At 41.2% G+C, this 13227-nt stretch overlaps 1 protein-coding gene across 6 annotated transcripts in view; it reads left to right on the top strand.

The window, feature by feature from the left end:
* LOC126213465 (protein brambleberry-like) overlaps positions 1 to 13227 on the top strand; it is a 204607-nt gene that overhangs the window by 56693 nt on the left and 134687 nt on the right. For all 6 annotated transcript variants that reach the window (XM_049941241.1, XM_049941243.1, XM_049941244.1 and 3 more), the window contains exon 4: positions 7394 to 7579. In XM_049941241.1, the coding sequence (XP_049797198.1) occupies positions 7394 to 7579 (186 nt within the window). The remainder of the gene's footprint in view (positions 1 to 7393; positions 7580 to 13227) is intronic.

Raw genomic sequence — 13227 nt, forward strand, 5'->3', positions numbered from 1 at the left:
TTCGTGGTTCTCTCAGACCTCAGAAATAGAAATAAGTCACAGCGGCTATGTGTGGCGAATATTGTGATTGAGGCCACATAATGGTGTTCCTTTTTTCTCCAAAAAATCACAAAAAAGCATTGAAGTCTGAGCTGGAGCATTATCATGATGCTGTTTTCATGAGTGGTTTTGCCACAATTCTGGCCGTTTTCTTCAGATAGCTTTATGCAAACAGTGTGTAACTTCCAGGTAGTATTAATTATTGACCATATGACGATAAAGCAGGAACTTGTGGTGCACTATCCAATTGTAATCGAAGAAAACGGTGAGAAGAACCTTCTCATGCGATTGAACTTGTCAATTTTTTTCCTGTCTTCGCTCTTCACAGTTTCCATTGGTACAACTGGACCTCGGTTTCAACGTTGTATCACTGTACCTATGTTTCATCACCTGTCATAAGCGTCTTTGGTAGTTCTGGAATGTTGTTGACTTCAGTGAGCAATTCCTGAGCGATGTGTAGGCAATATTGGTTTTGGTTGAAATTCAGCAATTTCGGAACAAACTTTGCTGCTACAGTTTTCGTGCCAAAACATCTCAAAAAGTTGCTTGGCGTGAGCCAAAGAATATGCTCACATTATCTCATCATGTGTGATGAGATAAAAGAAATTATTCAGATAGTGAAGGGAGATGAAAATTTAATAGTCAAGGGGGACTGGAATTCGATAGTAGGAAAAGGAGGATAAGGAAAAGTTGTAGGTGAATAAGGAATGATAGAGGAAGCCGCCTGGTAGAATTTTGCACAGAGCATAACTTAATCATGGCTAACACTTGGTTCAAGAATCATGAAAGAAGGTTGTATACATGGAAGAACCCTGGAGATACTAGAATATATCAGATAGATTATATAATGGTAAGACAGAGATTTAGCAACCAGGTTTTAAATTGTAATACATTTCCAGGGGTGGATGTGGACTCTGACCACAATCTATTGGTTATGAACTGTAGATTAAAACTGCAGAAAATGCGAGAAGGTGGGAATTTAAGGAGATAGAATCTGGATGTACGGAAAGAACCAGAGGTTGTAGAGAGTTTCAGAGATAGTATTAGGGAACGATTGACAAGAACAGGAGAAAGAAATACAGTAGAAGCAGCTTTGAGAGATGAAATAGTGAGGGCAGCAGAGGATCAAGTGGATAAAAACACGAGAACTAGTAGAAATCCTTGGGTAACAGAAGAGATACTGAATTTAATTTATGAAAGGAGAAAATACAAAAATGCAGTAAATGAAGTAGGCAAAAAGGAGTACAAACGTCTCAAAAATGAGATCGACAGGAAGTGCAAAATGGCTAAGCAGGGATGGCTAGAGGACAAATGTAAGGATGTAGAGGCGTATATCACTAGGGGTAAGACAGATACTGCCTACAGGAAAATTAAAGAGACCTTTGGAGAAAAGAGAACCACTTGCATGAGTATCAAGAGCTCAGATGGAAACCCAGTTTTAAGCAAAGAAGGGAAAGCAGAAAGGTGGAAGGAGTATATAGAGGCTCTATACTAGGGCGATGTACTTGAGGGCTATATTATGAAAATGGAAAAGAACGTAGATGAAGATGAAATGGGAGATATGATACTGCGTGAAGAGTTTGACAGAGCACTGAAAGACCTGAATCGAAACAAGGCCCCAGGAGTTGACAACATTCCATTAGAGCTACTGATAGCCTTGGGAGAGACAGCCCTGACAAAACTCTACTATCTGGTGAGCAAGATGTATGAAACAGGCAAAATACCCTCAGACTTTAAGAAGAATATAATAATTCCAGTCCCAAAGAAAGCAAGTGTTGATAGTTGTAAAAATTACCAAACTATCAGTTTAATAAGTCCCAGCTGCAAAATGCTAACACGAATTCTTTACAGACGAATGGAAAAACTGGCAGAAGCCGACCTCTGGGAGGATCAGTTTGGATTCCGTAGAAATGTTGGAACACGTGAGGCATTACTGACCCTACGACTTATCTTAGAAGATAGATTAAGAAAAGGCAAACCTATGTTTCTAGCATTTGCAGACTTAGAGAAAGCTTTTGACAATGTTGAATGGAATACTCTCTTTCAAATTCTGAAGGTGGCAGGGGCAAAATACAGGGAGCGAGAGGCTATTTACAATTTGTACAGAAACCAGATGGCAGTTATAAGAGTCGAGGGACATGAAAGGGACGCAGTGGTTGGGAAGAGAGTGAGAGAGGATTGTAGCCTCTCCCCGATGCTATTCAATCTGTATGTCGAGCAAGCAGTAAAAGAAACAAAAGAAAAGTTCGGAGTAGGTATTAAAATCCATGGAGAAGAAATAAACACATTGAGGTTCGCTGATGGCATTGTAATTCTGTCAGAAACAGCAGAGGACCTCGAAGAGCAGTTGAATAGAACGGACAGGGTCTTCAAAGGAGGATATGAGATGAACATCAACAAAAGCAAAACGAGGAAAATGGAATGTAATCTAATTAAATCGGGTGATGCCGAGGGAATTAGATTAGGAAATGACACACTTAGAGTAGTAAAGGAGTTTTGCTATTTGGGGAGCAAAATAACTGATAATGGTGGAAGTAGAGAGGATATAAAATGTAGACTGTCAATGGCAAGGAAAGCATTTCCGAAGAAGAGAAATTTGTTAACATCAAGTATAGATTTAAGTGTCAGGAAGTCGTTTCTGAAAGTGTTTGTATGGAGTGTAGCCATGTATGGAAGTGAAATGTGGACGATAAATAGTTTGGACGAGAAGAGAATAGAAGCTTTCGAAATGTAGTGCTACAGAAGAATGCTGAAGATTAGATGGGTAGATCATATTACTAATGAGGAGATATTGAATAGGATTGGGGAGAAGAGAAGTTTGTGGCACAACTTGAGTAGAAGAAGGGATCGGTTGGTAGGACATATTCTGAGGCATGAAGGGATCACCAATTTAGTATTGGAGGGTAGCGCAGAGGGTAAAAATCGTAGAGGGAGACCAAGAGATGAATACACTAAGCAGATTCAGAAGAATGTAGGTTGCAATAGTTACTTGGAGATGAAGCAGCTTGCAGGATAGAGTAGCATGGAGAGCTGCATCAAACCAGTCTCTGAACTGAAGGGCACAAGTACTACTACTACTACTACTACTACTACTACAACTACAACTACAACTACTACTGTCAGAAACCTCTCTGATGGTGATTTGTTGATTTTCCAGAGCCACTTTCTGTACTTGCTCTGCATTGTCATCAGCAATTGATGTTCTGGGGCATTTAGTGCGGTCGTCGTCTTCAGCATCTTCTCGATCCTCTTTGAAACATTTATACCTCTTGTAAACTCTTCTCTTCCTCATAGTAGATTCGCCAAAAGCCATAGGCAACATTTCGAATGCAGACTGCAATTTATTCCATTTTTTAAAGCAAAATTTAATGCAAATTCTTGAAACGCTCGAAAACACAGAATCTTTTTGACTGTCAACAATATTCTATATTCACAACAGCTGAAAAGGCAAACATTCATCAGACAGATCTCTACCCACAAGATAAAAGAAGTTTGAAAATAGGATGTGTAAAGGCTGCGAAATTAAAAAAATCCTATTATATTTTGATCACACTTCATATTCGGTGTCGAGCTTGTCTGGAATACTGTGAATTCTCAAAGAAATTGTTTACTGGAAATACAGGGTCTGTTCTGGAAATGATTGGTGGTGTCTGTTTCACATTTTGTGACTGAGAGAGCAGCTATGCTTAGGAATTCATCTTGTAAGTGTAGATTCATAACTTGCACAATAGTTAAGTTTTTTATTTTAATTTTTTTATATAAATACTTGCCTATCTTTCAGTTTCCGTGTTTCATAGATCAGAAATGAATAGTCAAGTCACAGTCCTTTTTTACTAATTTCAGTTCAAAGTAATACTTTACCGAATTTCTCTCTGTCTCTAGCTTAATGTTAACAGTTACCGTAATCTGATGATCGTCTGGTTTGAAACACGATGTGTCATTGCTAGCAAAGTCCACGATGTTATATTTCAGTGGCAACACTTCAGTGTGCAATGCTGTGAGGCCGTCTCGTATATTTAAGCGTGCTGCACACCCGAATGGCACGGTTCGGTGACAGTAATGCTGGAAGTTATATTTAAAATTCGACTTCAGTATCCTACAGAGTATTACAACTGAACAGTATTTATTGAATAACAAACAAACAAAGAATCATTAGTTTCGTAGGTATCACATTTTCTGTAATGGATGAAGTTGGAATAATCACTAATGAGTGACGTATCAACCCAAATAATTTGTGGCACGGAAAACTAATAAAGTAAGACTTGCTGCAATTTGCGACAAAAATTGGTTCAGGAAATTTTGAACCAGGAAAAATCTGAAATTCTCAGGGAAATCTTTCGACGAAACGGTTGCCGTCCGGATATTCCGAACTACCCTAGCTTAATGTACAGGGTTATTCATTAGAACTTCTGGGGTTTCACGAGACGACTGCACGAAACAGGGCACAGAGCAAGTACACACACGCCAGTGGGCAGTGCGTGTATCCTAGTTTTCAATTCTCATTACAGGTGCTCACTACAGGCAAGTCAATACCACAGTCAAACTCTCGCTTTACTCACACCGACACATTACAGTCGATATCAGCGACCTCATTAATTATCCTTCCTTGCAACTCTTTCAAATTAAGACTCAGGAGCAAATGATCTTTGATGTAACCAGATAAAAAGAAATCTCACGGTATTATGTCAGGTGAGTACAGGGGCCACAGGAAGAGAGAAGTGCCGTGATGGGAAGCACATCCAATCCAATGTTGAGGCTGTTCTATATCTATATCTATGTCTGTACTCTGCAAACCACTGGGAAGTGTGTGGTAGATGGTGCTTGCCATTGCACCAGTTATTAGTGCTTCTTACCGTTCAATTCGAATATGGATCGTGGAGAGAATGCCTGTTTAAATGCCTTTGTGTACCCAGTAATTAGTCTAATATTGTTCTCACAATCCCTCCAGGAGTGATACATAGGGAGTTGTAGTATATTCGTAGTCATCCTTTAAAGCTCATTCTTGAAACTATGTAAGTAGCCTTTTTCAGGAAAGTTTGCATCCATCCTCAGGTGTCCATCAGTTCAGTGTTTTTAGCATCTCTGTGCACTCCCCCACCTTCCCTGTATATGTTCAATATTCCCCATTGCTCCTGTTTGGTACGGGTCCCACACACTTATTCTAGGATGGATTGCAAGAGTGATTTGTAAGCAGTCTCTTTTGTGGACTAATTGCATTTCCCTAGTATTCTACTGATTGACCCAAGTTGGCCACACGCTTTACCTGTGACTGAGCTCTTCTGGTTGCTCCGTTCCACATCCCTACAAATTGTTACACTGAGGAATTTGCACGAGTTGCCAGTATTCTTCGTGCCACATTAGCATACAGTCTCGTGGAGTATATTGTACTACCCGTGGACCGTTTTGTCTGTTGGAACTTCTGCTTTCTATTTGACACGAAATTGTAACTGACTGCTCACAGTGAACTCAGATTTTGCAGATTTGAGAGCACACAACACATGTGTCGCTCCATTATATGGCGAGCTCCAGCACGACTGCCCCCACTGGTACACAGTCCAACTCTGCCAGAATGCATTACAGGGTGAGTCGTTGAGGTTTTCCCCCGGTTGCTGGAGGTTATTCCGTAGGTTATTTGGAACAAAAAATGTAAATACAGTAATGTGATCAGATCAATAATTCGGGGGCTACGACAGAGTTCCGAAACGTGCCACGGTGTACGGAGTGCTACACTTGTGTTCGCAGAACACACAATCAGTCTTAGGTAGACAAGTGCAGCAAGTGGTACATTTGCATAACAACCGTGTTGCTGATACTGCAGTCACTGTTTACTGTTATCGTCACCTGTGTACAGTACACTTTGCAAAGCTGTGCAAGTTTTCATCGCAGGAGTACGGAGAGACGGTGTACATTTTGGGCTTCTGTGACGGTAATGCGAAAGCTGCTGTTGCCGAAGAGCACCGTCGGTATCCTAATCGTAGGATCCCGAGTGCCAAAACATTTAGTGCGACGTACCCAACATTGCTAGAAACTGGTACTCTTCCCATATTCGTATTCACTCCGAAAGACATCGTGACATTCAAGAAGAGGACTACATTCTTAATTCAGTAGAGCACAGTCCTCGTTAGAGTACCAGACACCTAGCTACCCGATTGAACATTTCACATTCTAAGGTATGTAGGAGCCTTCATGAGAATGGACTGTATCCTTTTCATGTGCAGAAAGTTCATCATTTAGAGCCACATGATTGTGCCAACCGTTTACACTTTTGTATCTGGTTACATGGAAATTGGCATCTCTATCGCTTCATAATGTACAGTGATGAGGCATCAACAACATGTATAATGTGCATGTCTGGGCAGACGAAAATCCCCATGCCACGGTAGTATCTCAATTTCAACACACATTCTGTGTCAGTGTCTAGTGTGGTATTGTGTGTGACCAGTTACTGGGGCCGTTTATTGTTCCGGGAAATTTAAATGGTCAAATGTACGATAACTTTTTATGGGAAGACTCCCCACAGCTTCTTGAAGACATTTGTCTGGAAACAAGATGCCACACGTATGTCCAACATGACCGGGCACCTACACATTTTCACCGTGTGGTAACGAATTACCTTAATCAGCAATTCCCACATCGACGGATAGGTCACGGGGGCCCTATCGACTGGACTGCCAGATCCCTAGATTTAACACCCTTACATTACTGCATCTGGGGATGGATGAAAGACATCGTGTACGAAGTTAAAATGGAAACACGAGAATTGATACTATGCATTTTCGATGCTGCAACATCAGTAAGGAATGAGCGTGTGAAATTACGAAATGCTACTCGTGCGGTTCACTCCTGTGCGAGTCTTTGTCTTCAAATGCAGGGAGGAAGTTGTGAATACTTGTTTTAAATCCACTCTGAGTACAAGAGACTGCTACAGAATTGTTTAAATTAATTATATGTGCATTTTTGATAGTGAAATCCCACAATAAAAGTTTTTTTCTGCCATTTTCCTGAGTTTTTCTACTACTGTAGCTCATTAATTATGGATCTGATCCCATTACTTTATTTACATTTTTTGTTCCAAATAACCTAAGGAACACCCTCCAGAAACCTGGGGAAAACCTGGAGACTCACCCTGTGTTGCATATCTAAACTGGTAGATATATTCTATCCACCAACACTTGTCCCCTTTTCCACACGACTTGCAGTTTTCGTGCATTCTTCTTCTGAAACCCTGCAGGTATGTATGAATAACTTGTATTGTTATTTAATGATCCATTAATTTTGTAAACTCATCTCAATGTGTAAATTTTCCCACAAACAGTAGAAATCTAAAGGTGCACCTCCACCTTTCTGTCTCCAGAGTATACGGGATTGCACTCAGCGTATGGATGCGGACATGTGGAACGCCTACCACCTGATGAACAACCGCGCACGGTCGGTCTGCTACGCGGCACGCCAGCAGCAGTTCCGGGCCGCTGCCGAGATGACGGTCGACCGACTTTTCGAGGCGACGCGCCAGCAAGTCTCCGCCATGGACTCCCTGAAGGTCAGTTCCCACTCTGTGGCTGTGCACATCTGTTCCTACCGCAGAACACAAAATTTACTCATCAGCCTTCCCATTGGTGAAGGTCTGTTAACACTCAAATTTCCTTTGGTTGTGTGATAATAGTTTGTATAAATGTTACTGCTACCACTACCACAACCTCACCCACCACTGCTACTACACAGCTCTCCGCCCTACTCTATTCTGTTCAAGTCTCTTCATCTCTGCATAACCACTGCAAACTACATCCACTTGAAACTGCTTACTGTGCTCAAGCCTTTGGCTGCTCCTAAAATTTTTACCCCCTCCCATCAATTACCAAATTTACTATTCCTTGATGACATAGAATGTGTCCTATCAGTATATGCCTTCTTCTAGTCAAGTTGTGTGGCATAATTTTTTTTTCTCACCAATTTGCCCGTGCCTGAACCTTGGTCAACATCATAAGCATAGACCCACGTCTCGTCACCAGTTATGATTCTCTTAAGGAACGTGTCATTCTCATTTGCACGGTCCAAAAGCCCTTCACAGATGGCGAGGCGAAGGTCTTTTTAGTCTTGACTTGGGAGCTATGGGACGAACTTTTGTGGCAACACAGTGCATTATGAGATGCCGTGTCAGGATTTCGTGACATAACCCAACTGAAATGTTACACTGTTTTGCAATCTCTCGGACAATCAATCTTTGATTACCACACACAATTTCTTTGACATTCCCGACACGAGCATTTTCGTTAGACGTCGAAGGGTTTCCTGAAAGGGTCATCTTTAACTTCTGTTTGTCCATTTTTAAATCAGGTGAACCACTCGTAACACTAAGTACGGCTTAAGTGCTCATCACCGTAGGATTCCAGCATAATTTGATGTCTCTGTGAACGTTTTCTTTAGTTTCACGCAAAATTTAATGCACGTGTGTTGCTCCTCTAACTCTGCCATCTCTAAATTCGCATCTGTGCGTAACAATGTTCTGCTCGATACAGCACTGAACGATAACTAACAGACTTACGACAATGAAAATTCTGGCGAGAAATAACGAATGTTTCAGAATTTTTTGAATAGACCGTGTAGTTATATTTCATAAATGGTTCAGATTATCGAAATATGGTTCTTTGCTAATGATAGCCACAAAGAAACATTTATGGTGTATGATAAATGCTCGAAATGTTTTTATTCACAGAGATACGGAAGTACAGGGTTGCCACAGATTATGGAAATCGGGGAATTTCAAACACATCAGGGAAATCGGGAAAATGTCTGTGAAATTTGAAAGGAACACTGGAAAAATCTCATTTTTGTATCAGTAGATGAAATGGTTTCTTTACTGAGGTGTCGTGCATCGTCGCTGGCTGGGTCCGTATGAGTATGTGTGCCACTTCCCTACTCCCTCATTCTGTTGCTTGTCCTCTTCCTGCCACTCTCCTCAGCTTGCAGTCAGTGCCGCTATCACTTCTTGCCGCTAGCCTAGCAACTGCCGACGAGAGGCAGGGAGGCACGAGGAGTGGTTTGTTTCGAGATTCTCAGAGGCTGTAGATGCAGCGGCCAGAGACGGTAGTCACGTGTGCACGAGTTGTGTCTGAGTGATTGTGTGAACGTGTGTGTGCGCGCGCGCTCTCTCTTTTCCTGACAAAAGCTACGGCTGAAAATTTACTCGTGAGTGCGATTGTCTTTTCTACGTGCCAGTCTGTGGCTCAGCAATCATCTTTACAGTGAGTTGCTACCTATCCTCATTATTATTGATTCTCAGAGTGTTTGAACAAGTTATCTGTTGCACGGACTGATCACCACGGTGTTATTTCATCGACATGCTGTCTGTGGCTCGTGAATATCTGGCCACACGAGTGGATTTCCACGGTGGGCCAAAACTGGAGGCTGTTTCTGTGGGTATCTGGGCCTGCTGATCTGAAGCCATTCGTTTGCCTCTAATATGCAGGCCCTGTCAGTCTGATCTAGTCTCACCGATCTGCCCGCAGGCCCGGTCTGTTTGTGTGGGGCATAATGCAGCGGATTTTCCCGATTTATCCCTGGACCCGGGACTGTGGTGCTACTCAGCAGGCCAGAGACCGTGGGCGATGGATTCCAGGAATTGCAACTGTCTCACTGCGAGCACGTTGTACAGTGTGGCATTTTATTGTTGCAGTATATTTTGGCACTTCAAAAGTAGTTTATATGTTAGAAAGTATGGGTGACAAGAAGAAGAAAATGGTGTCAGTCGCTGGCAGTTTGTACGCTATGTACTTATACATTTCTCTAAATAAAAATCACAAATACTTGTAAAATAGTAGATATAACACAGTGGGTAATAACCGACAATAACAAACATAGTAGAACCAACATTTTTTTGGCAGTCACATATAGTGTTGGTTTACACAATTCCTCCCTGCCTTATACTCTTGTTTCAAGGGGCCTACTTTTTTCTGAGGTTATTTCTGAAATCAGTGAAGATGTTTTAAATCCGGCTTGCGACTCCAAGGAAATGTGTGTTTTTGTCACCAAATGGCTTCTGTTTTATTGAAATAAAATAACATCAGTGGTCTCTCTCTTACTGATGAAGGCCGTGGTCAAAAGCTATGTGTGTCTTTTAATTGTGTCTATCTGCAACACGATGTGTCTTATTTACGATAAGCAGCGACCTGTTTTTTCCTCTTGATATTTTGTTTATATATTCCAATTTTAACACATTATAACATGTTTTACATTCTTCATTTCTCTTTGAAACAAGTAACATAACTTCTCTTAGACTCCTATAAAAGAGGAATTTTTGTTAAATATGTTCTTGTACATAATTTTTTAGAAAAAGAGGTAGTCAGCTCTTCTGTAAGTACGATGTATATGTTTTTAAGTTGATTGTATGTTATCATGTCACCCTACAAAATGTTTCAAATAGTACTTTTATGTAAAATAATATAAAATAAAAATAATAAAAATAAAATAATAAAAATATAAAATAATAATAAAAATAATAATAATATTGTAAATATATTTCTTAAGTAACACATCATTCGTAAACCCTCGTAAGAGTAAGATTGCGAAATAGAAAGTATTAACATTACTATGGTCAACGCCGTGTGTTGCTGTCAGCCCTCCCCTCCACTCACCATTAAAAGTATCTTAATCTGTGAGGTTACTTGTACCCCCTCCCCTTATAGTCAGCCGTATGTGCACCTAGGTCGGCAGAAATTTTTCCAACTGTTGCAGAGTTGTGCTTTACACGTCAACTTCCCACTGTTTGCTAGGACCCTTGTTCTACTATCTTGAACTATTCGTGAAATAAAATGAGAGTTATGCCTTATGCGACTCACCCGGTATGTGTATGAGGGAAACATTGAGACTGCCTGCTTAATACTATTTTGGTCTGCCTCTGGGTCGCAATACGGCAGCGACTGTGCGCAGCACGGATTTGACGAGTCCTTCACAGGTTTCTGGAGGTATGCGCCACCAGTTGTCTGTGCACAGGTCACACAGTTTCTGGAAATTGTGGGCCAGCAGTTTGTGGGTGCAGAATTGGTGCCAGATAGTGTCCCTGATGTGTTCCGTCGAGTTCAGATCAGGTGAATTCGGTGGCCATAACATCGACATGAATTCGCTGTCATCCTCCTCCTCAAACCACTGTAGTATGATTCTGGCACTGTGACGTGGACAGTTGTCCTGCTGGAAAATGTCATAGCTTCCTGGCATACGTAGAGAGTGAGGGGATGCAGCTGGTCTACAATAATGTCCAGGTAGCCTGCAGCTGTTGCAGTGCCTTCGATTGCTGCCTCAAGTTCCACGGAAGTCCAGGTGAACCCCCCACAGCATACTCTTCTGTCCGTAAGACTGCACCTGTGGTGTAATGCGCGTTTTGGGTAGCCGTTCAAACCTGGTGTATTATGATATACAATGCATCTCACCCGGTTACACATTTCCATCGATCGGTCAAATCTTGATGCTTGTGTACCCTCGGAAATCGTAATTATTGGTGTCATTGGGTTAAAAAGGGGCATCTGCTGCAGAGCGCTGAATGGTGTGCTCCAAAACAGTCGTGCCCTCACCAGCATTGTAATCTGTTAACCGATCCGTTACTTATTGCTGCAATCCCACTTTACACAATGGGGAAACCTCCGATTCCACATTCTGTGACGAGACGTGGATGTCGGACACCTTTTCACCTCCCTCCCCCCCCCTCCACCCCCCCCCACCAACCCCCACCCCTCCCCACCACCACCCCTCACCACCACCACCACCACCACCACCACCACCACCATTCAGCCACTTATCGTAGATGCTAACGACATTAGGAAGTCAACAGCTGACCACTTTTGTTTCCAAGATTCTCATTCCCAGGCATTGGGCCATAGCACTCTGTCATTTGTTAAAGTCAGTTACATCAGTGGATTTCCCCTTTTGCAGTACATATCATTGCTACAATCATTCACCATTAATTTCTGCTCTACCTGTGTACTTTACGTACTGTATCACGTGTTCGCGGCTCCACCAGTGTGTGTTCATTCTTGCAGTGTGTATTCATTCTTGCAGTGTGTATTCATTCTTGCAGTGTGTGTTGGTTATAATGTTTTGGCTTGTGAGTGTACGTTTTGTCAGCAGTACTGTGAATTGTATGTTGTGAAGATAATACTTGCAAGCTCACCTGTCACACTTGGAATATAATTTCCCTCACTCTTTAAGCCACGTCTCTGCGACACAGTGGCCCCGGGCACCGTTGTGCCCCTGATATGTTCTTCTTGTACCATTTGTAAACAGATTTTTGTTCTGACAATTTATGATATTAACTAAAATTTCAGAAAAAAACTATTTTTTGTACACTCAAAGCTGTACTCATTATTTCCCCAAATAAAAATTAGACCTCAATTGTTGGGAATAGAAGACAGAGTCACATTAACCCCAACGAAGCTTTGCCACAAATAATAAGTTTGCTCCTCTTAAACATTGTTGTTTATATGGATAGTTCTTCCTGTGCAATGTTTTCATGCTATGCAGTATAACATGAGAACTTGTGAGTGGAGAGTCAGTTATGTGTCTTTTGTGTGGTTGATTATTCTTAATACAGTGTTGCTAAAAGACAAAGAACTTAATGTGGCTAAAAGGCAAAGAACTTACAGTTTTACCACAGACTGATTGTTTTGTCAAATTCAGAGGAAAACCCGTGTGTTTATTGTGTAACAACAGTTTATCTGTTCCCAGGAAATGTAATATAGTGTGCCATTTTTCCACAAATCTCACAAAATTTAATAGTAACTTTCCAGTTTATTCTGAATTATTAAAACATAAAGTTAGAAACTTAAAATCTAAATTAACATGATAGTAAACTGTGTTTACTAAGCCAGCTCAGCAAATTAGTAATGTGACAATGGTCTCTTGCTAAGTATGTTAAGTTTTAGCAAAAAGAAAAACCTTCCAGTGTCAGGAAAGTAGTTACTAGACAATGGTCAATGCTGTGGAATCTGTTTGATGCCCACAAAGATAAATCTGCACTTATTTCTTCTATAAAAGGACTTTAGTTGACTCCCAAGCTGCTGCTAGATGTGTTGAAGAAATTTCTAAAAATTTAGAATGTAAGTTATATCAGGACTGGCAGTCGTGTGACTATTTTTGCTCCAGTTTGATGAGAATGTGTATATTTCTGATACTGGAGAGTTGTGTTTATTTGTTAGACTA

The sequence above is a fragment of the Schistocerca nitens genome, chromosome 11 (assembly GCF_023898315.1).
Source record: "Schistocerca nitens isolate TAMUIC-IGC-003100 chromosome 11, iqSchNite1.1, whole genome shotgun sequence".
Taxonomy (NCBI): domain Eukaryota; kingdom Metazoa; phylum Arthropoda; class Insecta; order Orthoptera; family Acrididae; genus Schistocerca; species Schistocerca nitens.